This window comes from Ranitomeya imitator, chromosome 2 (assembly GCF_032444005.1).
Source record: "Ranitomeya imitator isolate aRanImi1 chromosome 2, aRanImi1.pri, whole genome shotgun sequence".
In the NCBI taxonomy this organism is placed as follows: Eukaryota; Metazoa; Chordata; class Amphibia; order Anura; family Dendrobatidae; genus Ranitomeya; species Ranitomeya imitator.
In genome coordinates, this window is record NC_091283.1 from 413,281,404 (window position 1) to 413,301,980 (window position 20,577).

The 20,577-nt window shown below is 43.6% G+C and overlaps 1 protein-coding gene and 1 long non-coding RNA gene across 2 annotated transcripts in view; one reads left to right on the forward strand and one right to left on the reverse strand.

The window, feature by feature from the left end:
• SDK2 (sidekick cell adhesion molecule 2) overlaps positions 1-20,577 on the reverse strand; it is an 839,306-nt gene that overhangs the window by 151,346 nt on the left and 667,383 nt on the right. Inside the window, exons 4-9 of the mRNA XM_069750729.1 lie at positions 13,520-13,667; positions 11,733-11,866; positions 7,221-7,332; positions 3,359-3,549; positions 2,319-2,402; positions 1,433-1,627 (exon numbers count right to left, since the gene is read on the reverse strand). Coding sequence (XP_069606830.1) covers positions 1,433-1,627; positions 2,319-2,402; positions 3,359-3,549; positions 7,221-7,332; positions 11,733-11,866; positions 13,520-13,667 — 864 coding nt within the window. The remainder of the gene's footprint in view (positions 1-1,432; positions 1,628-2,318; positions 2,403-3,358; positions 3,550-7,220; positions 7,333-11,732; positions 11,867-13,519; positions 13,668-20,577) is intronic.
• The window catches only part of LOC138664227 (uncharacterized), a 194,607-nt gene that overhangs the window by 29,279 nt on the left and 144,751 nt on the right, over positions 1-20,577 (forward strand). The window lies entirely within an intron of this gene.

The following is a 20,577-nucleotide window of genomic DNA, read 5'->3' on the forward strand; positions in this document are numbered from 1 at the left end:
ACCCCGAGACATAAAAAAGCCAGGCTGGAGTTTGCCAAAACTTACCTGAAAAAGCCTAAAACGTTTTGGAAGAATGTTCTCTGGTCAGATGAGACAAAAGTAGAGCTTTTTGGGCAAAGGCATCAACATAGAGTTTACAGGAGAAAAAAAGAGGCATTCAAAGAAAAGAACACGGTCCCTACAGTCAAACATGGCGGAGGCTCCCTGATGTTTTGGGGTTGCTTTGCTGCCTCTGGCACTGGACTACCAACAAATTTTGCAGCATAATGTAGGGCCCAGTATGAGAAAGCTGGGTCTCCCTCAGAGGTCATGGGTCTTCCAGCAGGACAATGACCCAAAACACACTTCAAAAAGCACTAGAAAATGGTTTGAGAGAAAGCACTGGAGACTTCTAAGGTGGCCAGCAATGAGTCCAGATCTGAATCCCATAGGACACCTGTGGAGAGATCTAAAAATGGCAGTTTGGAGAAGGCACCCTTCAAATATCAGGGACCTGGAGCAGTTTGCCAAAGAAGAATGGCCTAAAATTCCAGCAGAGCATTGTAAGAAACTCATTGATGGTTACCGGAAGCGGTTGGTCGCAGTTATTTTGGCTAAGGGTTGTGCAACCAAGTATTAAGCTGAGGGTGTCAATACATTTGTCTGGCCCATTTTTGGAGTTTTGTGTGAAATGATCAATGTTTCGCTTTTTGCTTAATTCTCTTTTGTGTTTTTTCATTTAAGACAAATTAAATGAAGATAATAATACCAAATAATTTGTGTTTGCAATCATTTTCAGGAAGAAAATGAGTGTTATTTGACAGAATTGCAGGGGTGTCAATACTTTTGGCCATGACTGTACCTGCATTGCAGCAGCGTGACAGCCGCACTTTCAGTGCATAGGCCAGTCACCTTCATAACGCTATTAACCTGCAGACTAAACTTATATCTGCAGTTTAATAGTGTTATCAAATCTGACCAGTAAACCTTGTCATGGTGGTCGTCCCAATGGGTACACCTTGTCGTGGTGCCCATCCCAATGGGTACACCTTGTGGTGGGCTGACTTTTATGCTTTTTTGATCAAAATAACTTTAACTAAGCACCCTATGTTATTTACATGAGGGGTATATGCTCATTTTGTGGGTTTTTTTTATCCTGGTTTTTTTCAGGTGCCCTTTACATGTCACTGCAACTTTGCTCTATTGAGGAAAGACGCTGGCGCATGCACGGTGGCACAATTCCCAAGGAGTCTAATGCATAAGTGCCATTCTAATTAATAAGTCCTGAACCCAAGATTGCAGGTGATACATCACTAATGTCACCCAGTGATCACTAGGGTCTCTCTGTGCTCATTGCAGCATCATGTGAACTAGCCGAGGTGCAGTGACTAGCCGAGGTGCTCTACTTTGTTTATGGCCACGTTCTTTTGTAGTCTTACATTTGGGCACTTACTAGTTACAGCCAGGTAGGTGGAGGTCTGTATTTCCCCCGCACTGTTTCGGGCAAAGCACTGAAACATTCCTGTGTCTTCGGGCATCAGTCCGCTGATCCGTAAGCTTCCTGCGCTTATGGTGCGAAACCTGGTGTCCCTTCGTCCATCAATCAGAGCGGCATCCTTGTACCAGGAGATAGTTGGCTGGGGCACTCCTGTGGTTGGCAAAAAGAAGAGAAAGTAATAAGAAAAAAAAATAGTCATGGAAAGACAATTGACTTGCAGAGAAGTGTAATTATAAAACTGCAAGAAGCATAAAGTAAAGTGAAACAAGGAGAAAAAAAAAAGCCAGAGGACAGTAAAAAATGTACACACTATCTGAGAAGTAGCGTCTCCTGGGTACTTAACATAACAGAGCACATTAAATCATCTCCAGATCCCTTCAATGTTATAGTCATTTATTTTTTCCAAATGCTTCGGGGCTGCAGTGCCCTTTTCTGGTAGTAATTATACATACAGCACGAGCCTAATTGCAGCGCTACTGATTATTGCTGACAAGTGAGCATATATTACCAGTGCCAGGACTTGAGCGCAGAACTGAGAAGACATATGGGAATGAACTCTGAATCCTAGATCTGAACGGGGCACCAAGGCCACTGCCTCAGGGGGCAAAATTAGAGGGCTGACAACCTGCTTGTGTCCTATAGCAAGTATTCATTTATTAAATTGTATTAATACTTTAGCCACTTTTTTGTAAAAAGATTCCCATCACGTTAAGCCGGATTCACACAGCTACGTTTTGCAGTCTGAGTACGAACCGTGATCCAATGACCGGCCACAAGTCGGACCCAGAACTTGTATCGCAAAACACAAATTTGTGAACCAGTCGTGCAGCTTCACACTTACCTTTCGCCAGGCATGGGATGTCAATCACTTTTTCCATCTCTGCTGTCAAGTGCTTCTCTGGCTCCTTTACAAACTGAGGGGGTTCTAAGACAAGACAGAGAAAATTAAATCAATTACTGCCAATCAAAAAAAAATAAGCAGCAAAAAGAAAGAAGAGCAAATGCTTCAAAGGGATTCTCCGCCTTTCGGGATAACTTATTTCTTTTTTTTTGGATTTAAAAGCAGATATTTCTGGCTAAAATTAATTTTTACAATTGGGTTTCATTCAATATCTGGCACCGTTTGCCTTCTATTGCCTCTGTCTTGCACTGTCTGTTGCTGGCTGCAGATTGAAATAACTGCATATCCGTCAGTGAGCTCATTCTGACGTCTACTTGAAGAATTTGCAACTCTTTTATGGTCTTTTTCCGAGCTTTTTTCATCAGACTACATCAAAGTTGAATATGCAGGGAAACAAAGAGCCAGTAAAAGCCAAATGGTCAATTTTTTTTAGCCTCAAATCCATGTATTCAAGTAAAAAAAAAAAGTTCCTGATTAAATTATAATCTATTTTTGACTTTTTACTATTTCTATCTTTTTTTTTTCATGTTTCTAAATCTGTATGCGTTGGGATTTGCTAATTGGCAATGGATCTCAATTACAGACGTGTAATCAATTACAAGTCACCTGAACCCTCCATATGTCATCGATTTTATTGCATACCGCCCATATGCAGATAATTGGATGGGACAGTGTGTTTCTTGGTTGTAACCTGAGTGATGGAGCAGTGATGAGACTGCAAGCATTAAAGCTGCTAACTTTGGACATGCAGCACTGAGAAAACTCTAGGTGCGTGAAGGACCACCATGGGGTAGTGATGAGCGGAGCGTGTGGATGTCATGTGTGTGTTTGGCGCAGCAATGATGGGTGGATTTGCCGTCAATTGACAGCAGCTCCTTCGTCCATAGGTAGAAACAGCTGGACCCTATGCAGGAAAGGAGGGATGTCCGCCTCTCCATCTACCCCGTTTCGTGCCGATGATGAGTTCATTGTCTTCTTACCAAGTACAGTTAGGTATGCCCCCGCAGAGACGGCCGGGACGCTGCTGCTACGTAAGGTGGCTTCACAAGAGTAATAACCAGCATCACTCAGTGTGGGGTTCAGGATAGTCAGCCGGCGACCAAACTCGCTCACTCCGATGGACATAGGAACCCCGTCCCTCCTCCATGCGATGTTTAACTTGATGAGGGGTCTGGAAATATCAAAAGCAGAAACAGATCATGTACAACAAGGAAGGAAAAGTGGTAAAAACAACAGAAAAAGTCCATAGTACTGAGTGCGGAGAAAGGAGCAGTGATGTCGTCTATGGCACCTGGACAAGATTCACCCATAACACAAAAGTCACCAATGGGTGAAGCGGATAACAATAATTATCTGGTGACAATGGCACCTGGCAGGTGCTACTAGTCTATTAAACATGACTCACAGAAAAAGCACAAAAATTCAAAAAACACCCCAGAAAAAGAAACAGCCTTACCAACACTAAGTCAGTTACTATCCTATTAGGGGAAAATGAGCAACCGTTTCTTACAGTTAATGTGTTGGAAGCAGGAAAATAAGGCAATCGTATGGATCCGAGTGACGGTGGCAGAAGCCAAAATGTAATGGCTAAACGATTAAGGCAGAGTATCTACAAAACAGCAGGTCTTGCGAGGTGTTTTATGTTTATGGCAGATCTTGTAGGGTGTTCCCAGAATATAGAAGGTCTTGTGGGATGTTCCTGGTAAACGGCAGGTCTGGTGGGGTGCTCCCGGTGAATGGCAGGTCTTATGGAGTGTCCCCGGTATACCGTAGGTCTTGTGGAGTGTTCCTGTTATACAGCAGGTTTTGTGGGGTGTTCCTGGTATACGACAGGTCTTGTGGGGTGTTCTCGGTATACGGCAGGTCTTGGGGGGCGTTCCCGGTATACGGCAGGTCTTGTTGGGTGTTCCCGGTACATGTCAGGTCTTGTGAGGCATTCCCGGTATATGTCAAGTCTTGTGGAGTGTTCCCGGTATACGGCAGGTCTTGTGGGGTGTTATCGGTATATGTCAGGTCTTGTGAGGCGTTCCCGGTATACGGCAGGTCTTGTACGGTGTTCCCAGTATACGGCAGGTCTTGTGGGGTCTTCCCCATATACAGCACTTCTTGTGGGGTGTTCCTCACATACAGTAGGTCTTGTAGGTCCCAGTATATAGCAGGTCTTGAGTGCTAGCTGTGATAGATAGGCATCAGGTCATCGCAGATTGCTGTGTATGAGTCTGTAAAGCAGTGGATAAGTCAGAGTGCCCATGCTGGCCGGATCCACCATGAAAAACTCCTACAATTGGCATTAGCATCAGAACTGGATCAAGTAGGAAAAAGGTGTCTAGGTCACCATGTGTGTGAGTCTCACTTACTAGTGGAAGAGATGGCACCAGGGTGCACACTGGAAAGAGACAACCCGGCGCACAGTGAGACGGGCAATGTTCTGCTGTAAACACTGGGTCCACCCTTGGCATCAGGTACTGTAGATGTAAGACGTACCAACTGCCTAACTATTGTACAGACCAACTACCTGCCTTTATGGCACCAGGATTCCCTAATGGTGCTGGTTATGTCAGTAGGATAATGGTTGGGAAAGAATGGTTTGAAGAGCTTAAGAAAGAGATCAAGATGACGACTTGTTTCCAAATTCCCATGTCTGAATCCTTCAATCATCTGTGATTTGTGCAGGAGAAACAAGTTTAACCCATTGAGTACACAAAACTTAAAAAATGACTCCGTTTCATTTTTATTTCAGAAATCAATAGTAAATCTGAACACAAGAAACTTTGTAATACATCTTATCAGAGAAATCTGCTTCTTTCTCCTCCTGGATTCATCTTTCACTCTCAATTCATGGGTAAAATCTGTCAAATCTGTACTTAATGAAAACTCAGATAAGAGATGATAGTTGGTGCTTATAAGACTCTATGGAGAGGGCACAAGGGAGGAGCTAGAGGGAAACGCAGACATTCTACTGCAAGTTCAATAGAACTTTATGAGCACCAACTGTCTCCTATCTTAGCAATAGAAAAATCAGTATTCACTGAAGAATTGAGTTGAGAATTTTGAGAATGAATGATCAGACCAGGAGGAGAAAGAAGCAGATTTATCTAATAAGATATATTACAAAGTGTATTATTTTCATGTATGTTATTGATTGAAAAAAATTAAAATGGAGGCTACTATTTAACGTGTCCAAACATTTCTGAGATCTTGTAGGACCCGTGTCTCCATATGTCAGAGCTGCTTTGGAGACAGGTTGCTTCAGTGAAATGATTGAACGGTGTGATTTTTTATTTATTTACCGTATATACTCAAGTACCATATAAGCCGACCCGAGTAAAAGCCGAGACCCCTAATTCTGCCACAAAAAACTGGGAAAGCTTAATGACTTGAGTATAAGCCTAGGGTTGGAAATGCAGCAGCTACTGGTAAATTTCAGAAATAAAAATAGATACCAATAAAAGTAAAATTAATTGAGACATCAGTAGGTTAAGTGTTTTGGAATATCCATATTGAATCCGGAGCCTCATATAATACTCCATACAGTTCATGATGGGCCCCATAAGATGCTCCATACAAAAAATATGCCCCATATAATGCTGCATAAAGGTTAATAATGGCCCCATAAGATGCTCCATATTAAAATATGCCCCATATAATGCTGCACAAAGGTTGATGGCCCCATAAGATGCCACATAGAATAATATGCCCCATATGCTGATCCATATAGTTTAATGGCCCCATAAGATGCTCCATAGAATATTATGCCCCATATAATGCTGCACAAAGGTTGATGGCCACATAAGATGCTCCATAGAATAATATGCCCCATATAATGCTGCACAAAGATTGATGGCCCCATAAGATGCTCAACAGAATAATATGCCCCATATGCTGCTCCATCAAGGATGATGGCCCCATAAGACGCTCCATAGAATACTATGCCCCATATAATGCTGCACAAAGGTTGATGGCCCCATGATGCTCCATAGAATAATATGCCCCATATAATACTGCATAAAGGTTGGTGGACGCATAAGATGCTGAATAGAATATTATGCTCATGCTGCACAAAGGTTGATGGATGGCCCCATAAGATGCTGCATAGAATAATATGCCCCATATGCTGCTGCTGCGATTAAAAAAAAAAAAAAAATGACATACTCACCTCTCGTCGCTGGGGGTCTGGTGCTGGTGTCCTGAGCAGGCGGGGACACCAGCGTGCTATGGGGGCCAGGTGCCGGAGTCGCCGCTGGCTCAGGCCCCCGACACTTGCGATATTCACCAGTCCTTGTTCCACCGTTGCACACCGCTGGGTCTTCCGTTTCTCTGCAGTGACTGCTGAGGCAGAGGGCGCGCACTAAACACGTCATCACGCCCTCTGACCTGAATATCACAGCCAGAGGATGCGGAAGACAGAGCCCGGCGTTGGAACGGGGACAGGTGAATATCACATGGCTTACCCTCCCCGTCATACTCACTCCATCCTGGCGCGGTCTCTCCTTCTTTAATGAGTGGTACCACGTGACCGCTGAACACAGGAAGAGCTGCGGGCACCGTGGACCATCTGAGAAGCAGGGATGTGCAGAGACCACATCGGGAGCAGGTGAGTATGATGTGACAGGCGCCACTCCTGCCGCTCCCCCTCCCCCACCAACCCCCTGGGACAATGACTCGAGTATAAGCCGAGAGGGGCACTTTTAGCCTAAACAAATGGGCTGAAAATCTCGGCTTATACTCGAGTATATACGGTAATTGGGTAAACGATTAAAAAATATTACATCCTTGTGCAGTGGAAGTATATACAGTAGTTTTTCCTTTGTGCTAGTTTTCTTTTCACTCACAGTCCCTCACCTGGCGTTGGCTACGCACTCCATCGTGACCTCAGAGGTGCCCGTCACAACGCTGGTATTCTGGGGTGAGATGATAATAACAGGAGCAATGGGATCTGCAGGGCCGCCGACATCTATAAAAAAAAAAGCGCTATATTGTGAGTTATAATTTCAGCTTATTTTGCACCCGTCCTCAAACAGCATCTACGTAACATCTGATGAGTGACAGTTTAGAGGCTACGCTGCGTTGTGTCTTATACAGGTCCTTCTAAAAAAATTAGCATATAGTGTTAAATTTCATTATTTACCATAATGTAATGATTACAATTAAACTTTCATATATTATAGATTCATTATCCACCAACTGAAATTTGTCAGGTCTTTTATTGTTTTAATACTGATGATTTTGGCATACAACTCCTGATAACCCAAAAAACCTGTCTCAATAAATTAGCATATTTCACCCATCCAATCAAATAAAAGTGTTTTTTAATAACAAACAAAAAAACCAACAAATAATAATGTTCAGTTATGCACTCAATACTTGGTCGGGAATCCTTTGGCAGAAATGACTGATTCAATGCGGCGTGGCATGGAGGCAATCAGCCTGTGACACTGCTGAGATGTTATGGAGGCCCAGGATGCTTCAATAGCGGCCTTAAGCTCATCCAGAGTGTTGGGTCTTGCATCTCTCAACTTTCTCTTCACAATATCCCACAGATTCTCTATGGGGTTCAGGTCAGGAGAGTTGGCAGGCCAATTGAGCACAGTAATACCATGGTCAGTAAACCATTTACCAGTGGTTTTGGCACTGTGAGCAGGTGCCAGGTCGTGCTGAAAAATGAAATCTTCATCTCCATAAAGCATTTCAGCCGATGGAAGCATGAAGTGCTCCAAAATCTCCTGATAGCTAGCTGCATTGACCCTGCCCTTGATGAAACACAGTGGACCAACACCAGCAGCTGACATGGCACCCCACACCATCACTGACTGTGGGTACTTGACACTGGACTTCAGGCATTTTGGCATTTCCTTCTCCCCAGTCATCCTCCAGACTCTGGCACCTTGATTTCCGAATGACATGCAAAATTCGCTTTCATCAGAAAAAAGTACTTGGGACCACTTAGCAACAGTCCAGTGCTGCTTCTCTGTAGCTCAAAAGTGGCTTTACCTGGGGAATGCGGCACCTGTAGCCCATTTCCTGCACACGCCTGTGCACGGTGGCTCTGGATGTTTCCACACCAGACTCAGTCCACTGCTTCCTCAGGTTCCCCAAGGTCTGGAATCGGTCCTTCTCCACAATCTTCCTCAGGGTCCGGTCTCCTCTTCTCGTTGTACAGCGTTTTCTGCCACATTGTTTCCTTCCAACAGACTTACCATTGAGGTGCCTTGATACAGCACTCTGGGAACAGCCTATTTGTTGAGAAATTTCTTTCTGGGTCTTACCCTCTTGCTTGAGGGTGTCAATGATGGCCTTCTTGACATCTGTCAGGTCGCTAGTCTTACCCATGATGGGGGTTTTGAGTAATGAACCAGGCAGGGAGTTTATAAAAGCCTCAGGTATCTTTTGCATGTGTTTAGAGTTAATTAGTTGATTCAGAAGATTAGGGTAATAGGTCGTTTAGAGAACCTTTTCTTGATATGCTAATTTATTGAGACAGGTTTTTTGGGTTATCAGGAGTTGTATGCCAAAATCATCAGTATTAAAACAATAAAAGACCTGACAAATTTCAGATGGTGGATAATGAATCTATAATATATGAAAGTTTAATTGTAATCATTACATTATGGTAAATAATGAAATTTAACACTATATGCTAATTTTTTGAGAAGGACCTGTATACACTATCGATAGACACGGCTGCATTTTGAATTGTGCCTCCAGCAGCTTACCTGAACCGCCGTGATATTATGCATCCACCGCACCGTACCTGAAACAATTCATCTTCTATAATGCATCACAGCGGAGCTTGTTCTCTACAGACATGGAGCCGGCAGGGTGCTGCTAGGGTCATGCAACCAGAGAGCTAACAGGAAGCTAGCAGAATTCGGAATGCAGCTCTGGAGAAAGCATTAACAACTCTGTTTGTAAGCAAGGTTGTGCAGTAAATCAAAACTATTCAATGGCCATTAGGATACAATAGGCAATCTGTTTGCCAAGTTTGAGACTTGAGTTCAGGCAAAGTAAATTAATAATTAAAATCAGTTAACCCATTATTCTCTCAAAGCTGGTGATTTACACCGGGTCCTGCATACAACTGATGTGTTTGCGTAGTTTCTTTAAAACATTGCTTTTTCTACTGTCAGCAAAAGAGACAACAGGGTCGGTATGGTGAGCGGCGGTCTGGGCAGCGGGCATGTTTCATTTGCAGTAAATCCCGGGCGTGTGCTTTGTATCCTGCTGAGTCTGCAGTACAAGGATTGGGAGATTAGTGTGGACTGTGCCATCCATCCCATCACTGAATACAGGCACAACATGAACCTTCAGCCTCAGTCCTCAATTCATCTCTTTAACTGGTTAGTAAAACAAGAACTGGTGCACAGAAATAAAACCAATGTTAATGGAAGCTTAGTTGCAGGTGACGACTTCCAGACTGGAGGTTGAGGCTATGAAAGGACCTGGGTGTTTAGCGTTGGCGCCTCCTGGCATACAACTCACCTTTGGCCAGTGTTTGCCATATTAAAGGGAGGTTATGATGGAGCTATTCAGTGGAATCAGTTGTCCATAGACTTCTCTGTGGGAAAAAAACTTTCGAAAAAATGTATACTTTTCCATTCCATTTGTTCTGCATTCTGGCCCGACAGAGGCCAAAAGATCGGACTATCTTGGCTTCTGTCAATCTAAAATTTCGAATATGGTCCATTGGACAGGTTTAGACTCTACTTCGGAAGCTTAACATAAATGTGATGAGAACTGGGCCTGTAAATAGAGCACAGGGGTCCCACAAAGAGAAGAGAAATTCGATTTTTTTCTGCTCTGTTCCGACATCCAGTTTGGTCCTCAATGGTAGCCAGTCGCCACTTTTGCATCTCAGTTACTAGGTCCTGCAATGACATTGTGCGGAGTGTAGTAAGCGCTGGGCACAAAAGGACCGAACTGGATGCCGAAACAGGGTAACACAAACCATACTGGTTCACGCATTATACCTTCCCAATCCTAGGAAGAGGATAGATTTCCCAAGCCCTCATAATTGGCAGGAAACGATGGTGAGATTATCAATACTGTTGTCATATCTGTAAAAACGAGCTCTGTAAAAAATTCATGGTGCTCATAAGTAAAGAGACCAGCACTACGATGAGTTATTTTGGGCATCTGATGGTGACAATCGTTATCAGCTACCATTACGGCACTTCCTGCTTTCTACATTCCCTGAATGACGTTTGGATCTGCCTTATTAGTAAAGGTACCGTCACACTAAGCGACGCTGCAGCGATACCGACAACGATCCGGATCGCTGCAGCGTCGCTGTTTGGTCGCTGGAGAGCTGTCACACAGACCGCTCTCCAGCGACCAACGATGCCGGTAACCAGGGTAAACATCGGGTAACTAAGCGCAGGGCCGCGCTTAGTAACCCGATGTTTATCCTGGTTACCATCCTAAAAGTAATAATAAATAATAATAATAATCTTTATTTTTATATAGCGCTAACACATTCCGCAGCGCACACATTATCATCACTGTCCCCAATTGGGCTCACAATCTAGAATTCCTATCAGTATGTCTTTGGAATGTGGGAGGAAACCGGAGTGCCCGGAGGAAACCCACGCAAACACGGAGAGAACATACAAACTCTTTGCAGTTGTTGTCCTGGGTGGGATTGGAACCCAGGACCCCAGCGCTGCAAGGCTGTAGTGCTAACCACTGCGCCACCGTGCTGCCCCGTGCTGCCCCTAAAGTAAAAAAAACAAACACTACATACTTACCTACAGCCGTCTGTCCTCCAGCGCTGTGCTCTGCACTCCTCCTGTACTGTCTGTGTGAGCACAGCGGCCGGAAAGCAGAGCGGTGACGTCACCGCTCTGCTTTCCGGCTGACCGACGCTCACAGCCAGTACAGGAGGAGTGCAGAGCACAGCGCTGGAGGACAGACGGCTGTAGGTAAGTATGTAGTGTTTGTTTTTTTTACTTTTAGGATGGTATCCAGGGTAAACATCGGGTTACTAAGCGCGGCCCTGCGCTTAGTTACCCGATGTTTACCCTGGTTACCAGCGAAGACATCGCTGAATCGGTGTCACACACGCCGATCCAGCGATGTCTGCGGGGAGTCCAGCGACCAAATAAAGTTCTGGACTTTCTTCCCCAACCAGCGACAGCACAGCAGGGGCCTGATCGCTGCTGCCTGTCACACTGGACGATATCGCTAGCGAGGACGCTGCAACGTCACGGATCGCTAGCGATATCGTCTAGTGTGACGGTACCTTTAGAGTTAGTGGCAGTACCATTATCTTGGTGAAGATACCAATGTATCACTACACGATAATAGGACCCAGAATAAAGACAGTGGACAATGGCCGATGGCCAGTCCATAACTTACTTTCCACTGTCAGCGCGATGGGTTGACTGGTCTTGTTGTCGCCATTCTTGTCATTGACGGCTTGTACGTAGTATCGGCCAGTATCGGGGGCTACACTGGACAGGATCACCAGCGTGTTGTCTTTGGTGATTGCACTGTTTGGAAAAAGGAAAAAAGAATGCATCACAAACATGAACTTCTTCTGATGTCCAAGGAAAGATGGTGGTCATTCTACTGGACACTCCTTGGCCAATGCGGGCAGGGTCCAGGAAAAGACACCCTCATCCTCAGAAAATAGGCTGTCCTAAATGTGCTAGGTCCTCAATATGTCGACTCTATAACTAGTCACCAATTTTAGTTTTAGGGCCCCTTTAATTAAGTAAACCAATTTTGTTTCTAGGGTATATAGTGGATGGGTAATTTCTTTTGTGCATTGTTATTCTGCAGTAAACTACCCTTCATTGTGTTTCCAAAATCTCCTACAAAGGACTCAGGATTACGTCCTGCACCCAGTGATGGAGTCTTAGTCAAAACGGAAAGTATAGGCTTTTGTGTCCGTCCTGGACTGGCACAGCTGGTATCCTGATAAGCGGCACTAATCTCAGCCCAAGCTGCCGAAACAGAATTTCCCTGCAAGATATGGTCTTGTGCTGGAGGCGGAGGATACATGACATTCCCGTCTCCTCGCTCAATGACCCAACACCCTTTCCACTCTGCTTTTCTGGCGCTAGTCCCCGTAGATATCTCCCCGCTCAGCCCCGCTCACATGGGATCAGCTGCCAGATCATCTGGATAATAATTCTCTGCAATTAGGTAGATAAGGCAGAATATGCTGCTGGTTCATTAGTACTTCTAAATTCCTGGATGATTCAGCGCAAGACAGGTGTTTCCGAGCCAAAGATACCGTGCGTGCGACAAACTCGTAATGGGATTCTGTAAATGCGGTTTATTACTACAGTCTATATCAATTAAAGAGGCAAAGGCCCTAAGAATGAAACTGTGAAACACCTGCAAAACCCAGATCAGAATTACGGTACATACATTTTTGCAAACACATTGGTTTGAGGTCACCAAATAAGTTTACTTCTAACATGGAACTAAATCCAAAGGGTGTTTTGTTAGGAATTTTTGGAGCAGAATTCCAAAATCTACAAATTTGTGGGGAGAGTTGAAGACTTTCTGCTTCAAAAACTCCTTAAAAAACTTTCCAATTTAAACATACCCTAAAAGTGGTTGTCCGGTGACATAAATGTTGTTGTCCCAGGTGACCCAATTCCTCTGGAGTTCTGACTTAGCTTCCTCTACCTCTCTGTGTCTCCGTGACTTCATGAATGAGGCTGGCTCGCTGGTTCACTTTACAAGCTAAGCCAGTCCCCTTGTCCATCATGTCTGATGCCAAGACGAAAATTAATTAAGAGAGACAGCCAGCCCCCTTCAACACATCACTGACGGAGGAGCTCTCTGTAGTGTTGGAACGACTGTGGAAGTGCAGCTTCTCGGGCTACAACATGAGGTGAAATACCAGGTCAAAAGGTACTCAGAATTCATTAATTTGGACTTGGAACAACTATCGAAGAACTGGACAACCCCATTAAGTTGGAAGGGTTGCAAGATAGATGTAGATATACATGGGATATGTTGGATTTCTGTCTCCCCATTGACCAAGGTGAGATGAATGAATTATTGCACCTTTTGATCACCCTTATCCTACACTCTGGTTGAATATCCTGTTAACTTTGTGTTAGGCGGACGTGCGTTTAGGCTAAGGGACGTGTAGGCTTAATTAGTGCCATTTTCCACACACTTACATGCGGTTGCTGGGAGGGATCTTCCTTCCATCTCTAAACCAGGTCACCTGTGGTTGGGGGAAACTGGAAATGCTGGGGGCAATGATCACCGCTGCATCCCCATGAGATACGGCAAGGGAGCTGTCCCCATCTTCAAAGTTCCCCATGTCTGTAAATGAGGAGATCATCAAAAGGATTATAGATATTTTAGCTCTTATCAATCACGCTACACAAAAACCGTTACATACTTAGACGCCAACACACGTAGGGTCTAGCAACACTACATTTGCATGTACATTTTGCTTTTCTTGGGGATACAACGAACATGCCCATAAGACCCGACCAACCTCATGCATGCCGAAAAAGTGCCCTTTTGGCATACTTTGGGAAGGTATAGGTAAATTAGTGTAGACGCTATTGATAACACCATTGTATACAAAGGAATCATGCGAAAGCATATACTACATGGTAGATCTAGAGCCTATGGTGATGTGTGCCATTTCACACCTATACAGTAGAATAAATCAGAATTTTACATCAGGAATACTGCACAGCGCATATTTCCAACGTACATGATGCTAGAGTTTAGCAGAACGATTGTAGTACCCTGACGTCCAGGTAGGGAGTCCATGGCAGCCAGACTGTTGCAGTGCAAACTTCCTAATCCAACGCTTAAATGCAGGCATCCTGGGCGCCTCTTTTGATCACCAGGCTCATGTGAAGAACATCAGGATTCTACACGAGGCTTAATCACACAGAATACCAGCCTTTGAGTGGAAGTTTGCAATGAAATGGCCAGCTCCACCGGAGTACTGAACTGGACGCCAGATAAGGGGCCTGCAAATGTTTTGCTCAACCAATCAATGGATCAACAATCAAGTGTAATAGGATAAAGTAGATGGACCTATAGTGTAACAATATTTTGGAAACTGTAGCTTAGCTCCTTCTAAATGGAAACATAAAGGGGTTGTCCGGCTTTAAGGTACATGTGTGAATCCTCACAGTGTGTACAGTACGCGCTGTCAATATTCTCCAGTAACAACTGTGCATGCTTGACTGCAAGTATGCAATTTGCATATATGTGGTCATGTGCTGACTAGAGGTGCATGGCCTTGCTCGATGGAAATGAATTGAGCGAGGCTGGAAACGTCTAGTTGGAATGGGTCCAGAAGTGCAAATCACTCACTCACGGAGGTGAGTGCACACTATGAGGATTCACGAGTCTGCAGTCACATAAAGTAACTGTAGAATTGTATCCCAAGGCCAGACAACCCCTTTAGTTGAGGTTTACAGTGACAGAGAGGGGTTAGAAGACCAAGGGGTCTGATTACACATACTCCTGAACTAATTAAAAGCACTTCATCATCATATTAAATAGTGCAGGTTTATGTTAGCAGGGGTTAATCTGTTCAGTTGAGAACTCCTATTCAGCTATTCTGTGTTGGCCACTCCCATCTTCTATATATACTCGCCTCTAGGCAATCAGGGATTGCCAGTGTTAGTTTCAAACTGCCTGGTTCTGGAGTTAGATGTGGTGATTGTTTGAGAAGGCGTTTGGAGTGTTATTCAGTAGACTGTTACTTGGTGATTTAGCTGTGTGCATATCCTAATCCTCTCCTATTTGTTTTTTCCTCCCTTTACTTCCTAGTTTTCCACTCTGTTGTTTGTGAGTGCATATTTGTATGATTGGTATTTTAATTTATCCCTGTACGTCTTTCCTTGTTAGTCAGGTCTCGTCTGAGTATTCTTATATGCTATAACTCCCCACTGCTCTTGGTGGGGAGGGGACAGATAAGGGCTGATTTAGGAACTCAGCAAGGCATGTGGCATCGGCATCTTCACCGTCAGAAGTAATATGGGGAGCAGGGATAGCTAGGGTGCCCCTAGCTTTAGGGATAGGGAAGAAGCCCGTAGTCCCAGGATATCCTGCAACAGTGCTGTGACAGGCACTCAACAATGACCACTGCACAATGTACGGAGCTGTGCACTTCTGGCAGCAACACGACCTGGTATCGCCTGATTGCAGGGATACTGGGTGTTAGGATTCTCACTGATCTGATATTGGTGACATCATAAGGATAAGTAATGGATGTCATAGTTCTTAAAGAATATAAGGGAGCTGATCTGCTCCAGTGCAGTGGTCTTCTCAAAGAGGTGATGTTTTGGAGAGGTTTTCCATATCAGATCCTTTGTAATGAGGGTTCATTCCCTCAATTGCCAGCTTCACCTAAGGGAAAAATGCTGATACATCCACCTGCTCTCACCTGCTAATCGTCCTTTCCATTGCACTAAGTGATTTTGATGTTGATTTTGATAAGACTATTACAGCCTATTTCCTATCCACACACTGTCATATATTACATGGGGTGCGTGCATCCTACATACAGGTAATCTCAGTGTGCACTTGAGTCAGATCATGTTAATTAATGGTGACAGAGTCATTAGTTACTCATTACAGTCTGGTGTAAATGAGTGATAGAGCTTCAATCCTCCCGCACTGCGTTAATTACATGGTGGAGCTGAGATCTAAATATAGGGAATGGGGAATAATGAATATGTATGATAACTCCCTCTGCTCTGGCAGAAACACATGGTAAGTGATAGCTAGTTTGTAATTGTTTTATTACATACAACTCATATATAGCATGAACATTGGAAACTTGTTAATTATGTGGTTTTTAGATTAGTATTAATAACCCTTTTCAAAAAGTGTCTACCTCTTTTGGCACCCACTTCAAACAGCTGATTTTACCTGGTTTAGACATTTTTCCTGCACTGCGGGACACCAGTCTATGACAGGATGTGGAGGATGGCATGTGGCTGGGACTGGATGTATGTGTGTCTTGTGCTGAGACTTCTGGGGAACAATAACAGAGGACTGTTATGGCCCAAAAAGGGTAACTAAGCCTGGTCAGATTAATACACTTCACTGTGATGGCCCAAGGCCAGGGTCATGTGGAGGAGCTAGTGGTCCATCTGCGCTGAAGTGGAGGGTGAGTGGAAGCTTGCTGGATTGGAAGTGGAGGACTAGTGGTCAGGAAATGTGATGGAGAAACCTGTGAAAACTTCTGTACATGGGTTGCTTATTGTACTGTCACTATTGTCACTATGAGATAGCAATTGACCATCAGTGGTATGGACTGCTAGAGTTGTGACATGTAAGTGGGCCTATGAGTGGGATGTGTTATCATCAGCCTGATAGGAAATGAACATGGGTGATGGTAGTGTTCTCCAACCCTGGAAACACTGAAATTATGTCCCGTAGAGCTGTTTGGAGGATTCCTGTGGACCAATTGAAGCTATATTGAAGGTCTGGTTGCCCTGTAGGGCTGAGACGTGGCCTTGAGGCACAGTCTTAATCCTTACTAGAGTCGACTGTGAGAGAGGCACCTAGCCAGATCTGATGAGGGAGTCAGGGTCTAGGTGAAAACCTGTCTAGCTGTCTACGCTGGTGAGAGAGAAGAGGATGCAAGGGGTTGAGCCAAATCTGGAAGTTATCCCCTATTTATGAGATAGGGGATCAATTTCTGATCACTGGAGATTTGACCACTGAAATTACTACCAATTTCAAGAACGAGGGGAGGCCGAACAGGCACACCTCTGCTTCACTTATTCTTAACAGGATTGCTGAAGGCAAGCTAAGCACAGAGCTTGATTATCTTCAGCTGTCCTATTGAGCATGAATTGAGCGAAGGTGCACATGCTCAGCCTCCACTCCATTCAGAAAAGTTTCTGCAGAGCATTGTTCTTGGGATCGGAGGTGGTCAAAGCAATCGGATCCCCAAAGAACAGGAAGTTATCCCCTATCCATTGAGCAATTTCTAATCTTGATAAACACCCTTTAGGATACATAGAGTGCTGATTGAGTTACTGGAAGTTTATGTACTCTACAATAGTTTCCCTTCTTTAAGGAAAATCCCTAGTTTTTTGGCCTATGTGGTCTCCTGCCATATCTGAGCTACAAAACTGTGCCAAAGATACCCTTCAAGCAGGATAAGTTAACAAACTAATTTTGGGTTTAGGGTTCATTAGTCCACCGTAGAGCAGACAGTAGATGGACGTCCAACAAAGCTGAGCTTCATAAATGTTCCATAATCAATATAAGGTTTGAGTAAGCCACTGCCAGATATCTCAACAGCAAACCAACGCAAAATGTTTTTAGATGGTAACATTTAAAATTAGTTGGTTGCATGATGGTGCTACATTCTTGCACCAAAACTTTTTCTTTAAGATGTAGATTCTTCCCCAGCTTCCATTCTTAAGTGAGAAAAAAACTCTACCGAGGTGGAGCCTACAGACGTAATTTAATTGCTTGTTTCTCCAGAACTCAATTAGAAAAGGCAGTAGTCAAACTTTCCACATTTCACTTCTTTAAAGTTTTACCCTTTTCACAGTATGAGAAGATAAGAAATTAGAAGAGACTTAATGATATGGAAGTTTTTTTTTTTAAACTACTGATAAACAAAAAAACTAAAGTAATCGTATAGTTGACTATGACAGAAAGCTTGCACTAACTCTATAATTATTGTAATTCAAAACATAAAAAGTATTTCCCTTTAACAACATGATCATTAACGATGCTCGTTAGCACAGCTGCTTTATTAATTCCTCATCGGCGTGTAATTTTCGCTGGCTGCATCCCGGCTCGGCCCAACCTCCTATCTCCACATGATGACCTCCGGGTGATTAAATACCGCCTTTTGGCATATTGCTTTAAAAAATATGAGCTCCCTTCCTATCAGGCGGTTTCTTTAATCCCTTCCGTCAGTATCCAAAAGGTTAATTTTTTATGACATAAACCAATCAGTTCTATTTTTTTTTCCTCAATTAAAAAAAGATTTACGGTAATTGAACATTCGGCACAATGTGGTGGAGATAAGTTGGAGTATCTAACAGATGAAGATCAGGTGCAAGATGTTCATAAATGATGTACAGAGCGCTCACTCACTGGAGATGAAGCTAGAACGGAAAAACCTGCAGAATCTGTATCGAGCGGGAACTGCGTGGCCATTTGTTCAACTTCAATAGGAGCAACATGTGCATGAATTTGCCTGTTCTCCATATGATCACCTGGACTTCTTGCAGGTTCTTCAATAGATATGTAGGGATGCAGACATGTTGCCCACATTCCCCTTTGAATAACAAGTGTAATGTTATATTGTTTAATGTAAATTGTGATATGCGCTAATGCTGTTAGTAATGTGTTACTCGACAGTAGAAAGAATTAAAGTTAAGTTTGGTGACTAGCCCAGAATGAGAGGCAGGGGCGTAACAATTGCGGTTGCAAAGGGCGCGACCGGGACCGTGTGGGTGGGAGGCCAGCCGACGCCAGGGCAAACATCCACTGAATGTGCGTCCTCTGACACCCATTCAGCTGAAGTGCATTGTGGTGCAGTGAACTGCCGGGTCTGTACACTGCAATGCACGGTGCCTGCCAATCAGAGGCCAGTAGCTGATGTCGGCGTGCACTTGCACCCTGAGGTCAGCTGCCGGCTTCAGATGAGGACACCATACGGCGAGGGAGCAGAAAGAAGGTGAGTATAATTTTTTTTCTATGCATTGAAGAACATGGTGAAATATAGAAGGATGGGGAACATATATACCAGGATGGGTGCTATATATACACCAGTCTTTCACTAGGGGGACTTGTCAGGGAGTCACAAAAACACTGAACTTTAGGAAGGCAAAGTTTGACCAGCTTAGAGATGCCCTTAATCTGGTAGACTGGGACAATATCCTCAGAAATAAGAATACAGATAATAAATGGGAAATGTTTAAGAACATCCTAAATAGGCACTGTAAGCAGTTTATACCTTGTGGGAATAAAAGGACTAGAAATAGGAAAAACCCAATGTGGCTAAACAAAGAAGTAAGACAGGCAATTAACAGTAAAAAGAAAGCATTTGCACTACTAAAGCAGGATGGCACCATTGAAGCTCTAAAAAACTATAGGGAGAAAAATACTTTATCTAAAAAACTAATTAAAGCTGCCAAAAAGGAAACAGAGAAGCACATTGCTAAGGAGAGTAAAACTAATCCCAAACTGTTCTTCAACTATATCAATAGTAAAAGAATAAAAACTGAAAATGTAGGCCCCTTAAAAAATAGTGAGGAAAGAATGGTTGTAGATGACGAGGAAAAAGCTAACATATTAAACACCTTCTTCTCCACGGTATTCACGGTGGAAAATGAAATGCTAGGTGAAATCCCAAGAAACAATGAAAACCCTATATTAAGGGTCACCAATCTAACCCAAGAAGAGGTGCGAAACCGGCTAAATAAGATTAAAATAGATAAATCTCCGGGTCTGGATGGCATACACCCACGAGTACTAAGAGAACTAAGTAATGTAATAGATAAACCATTATTTCTTATTTTTAGGGACTCTACAGCGACAGGGTCTGTTCCGCAGGATTGGCGCATAGCAAATGTGGTGCCAATATTCAAAAAGGGCTCTAAAAGTGAACCTGGAAATTATAGGCTAGTAAGTCTAACCTCTATTGTTGGTAAAATATTTGAAGGGTTTCTGAGGGATGTTATTCTGGATTATCTCAATGAGAATAACTGTTTAACTCCATATCAGCATGGGTTTATGAGAAATCGCTCCTGTCAAACCAATCTAATCAGTTTTTATGAAGAGGTAAGCTATAGGCTGGACCACGGTGAGTCATTGGACGTGGTATATCTCGATTTTTCCAAAGCGTTTGATACCGTGCCGCACAAGAGGTTGGTACACAAAATGAGAATGCTTGGTCTGGGGGAAATTGTGTGTAAATGGGTTAGTAACTGGCTTAGTGATAGAAAGCAGAGGGTGGTTATAAATGGTATAGTCTCTAACTGGGTCGCTGTGACCAGTGGGGTACCGCAGGGGTCGGTATTGGGACCTGTTCTTCTACTAGATCATTAATGAATATGTTGAAGAGGTTTACACAGTAAAATATCAATATTTGCAGATGATACAAAACTATGTAAAGCAGTTAATACAAGAGAAGATAGTATTCTGCTACAGATGGATCTGGATAAGTTGGAAACTTGGGCTCAAAGGTGGCAGATGAGGTTTAACAATGATAAATGTAAGG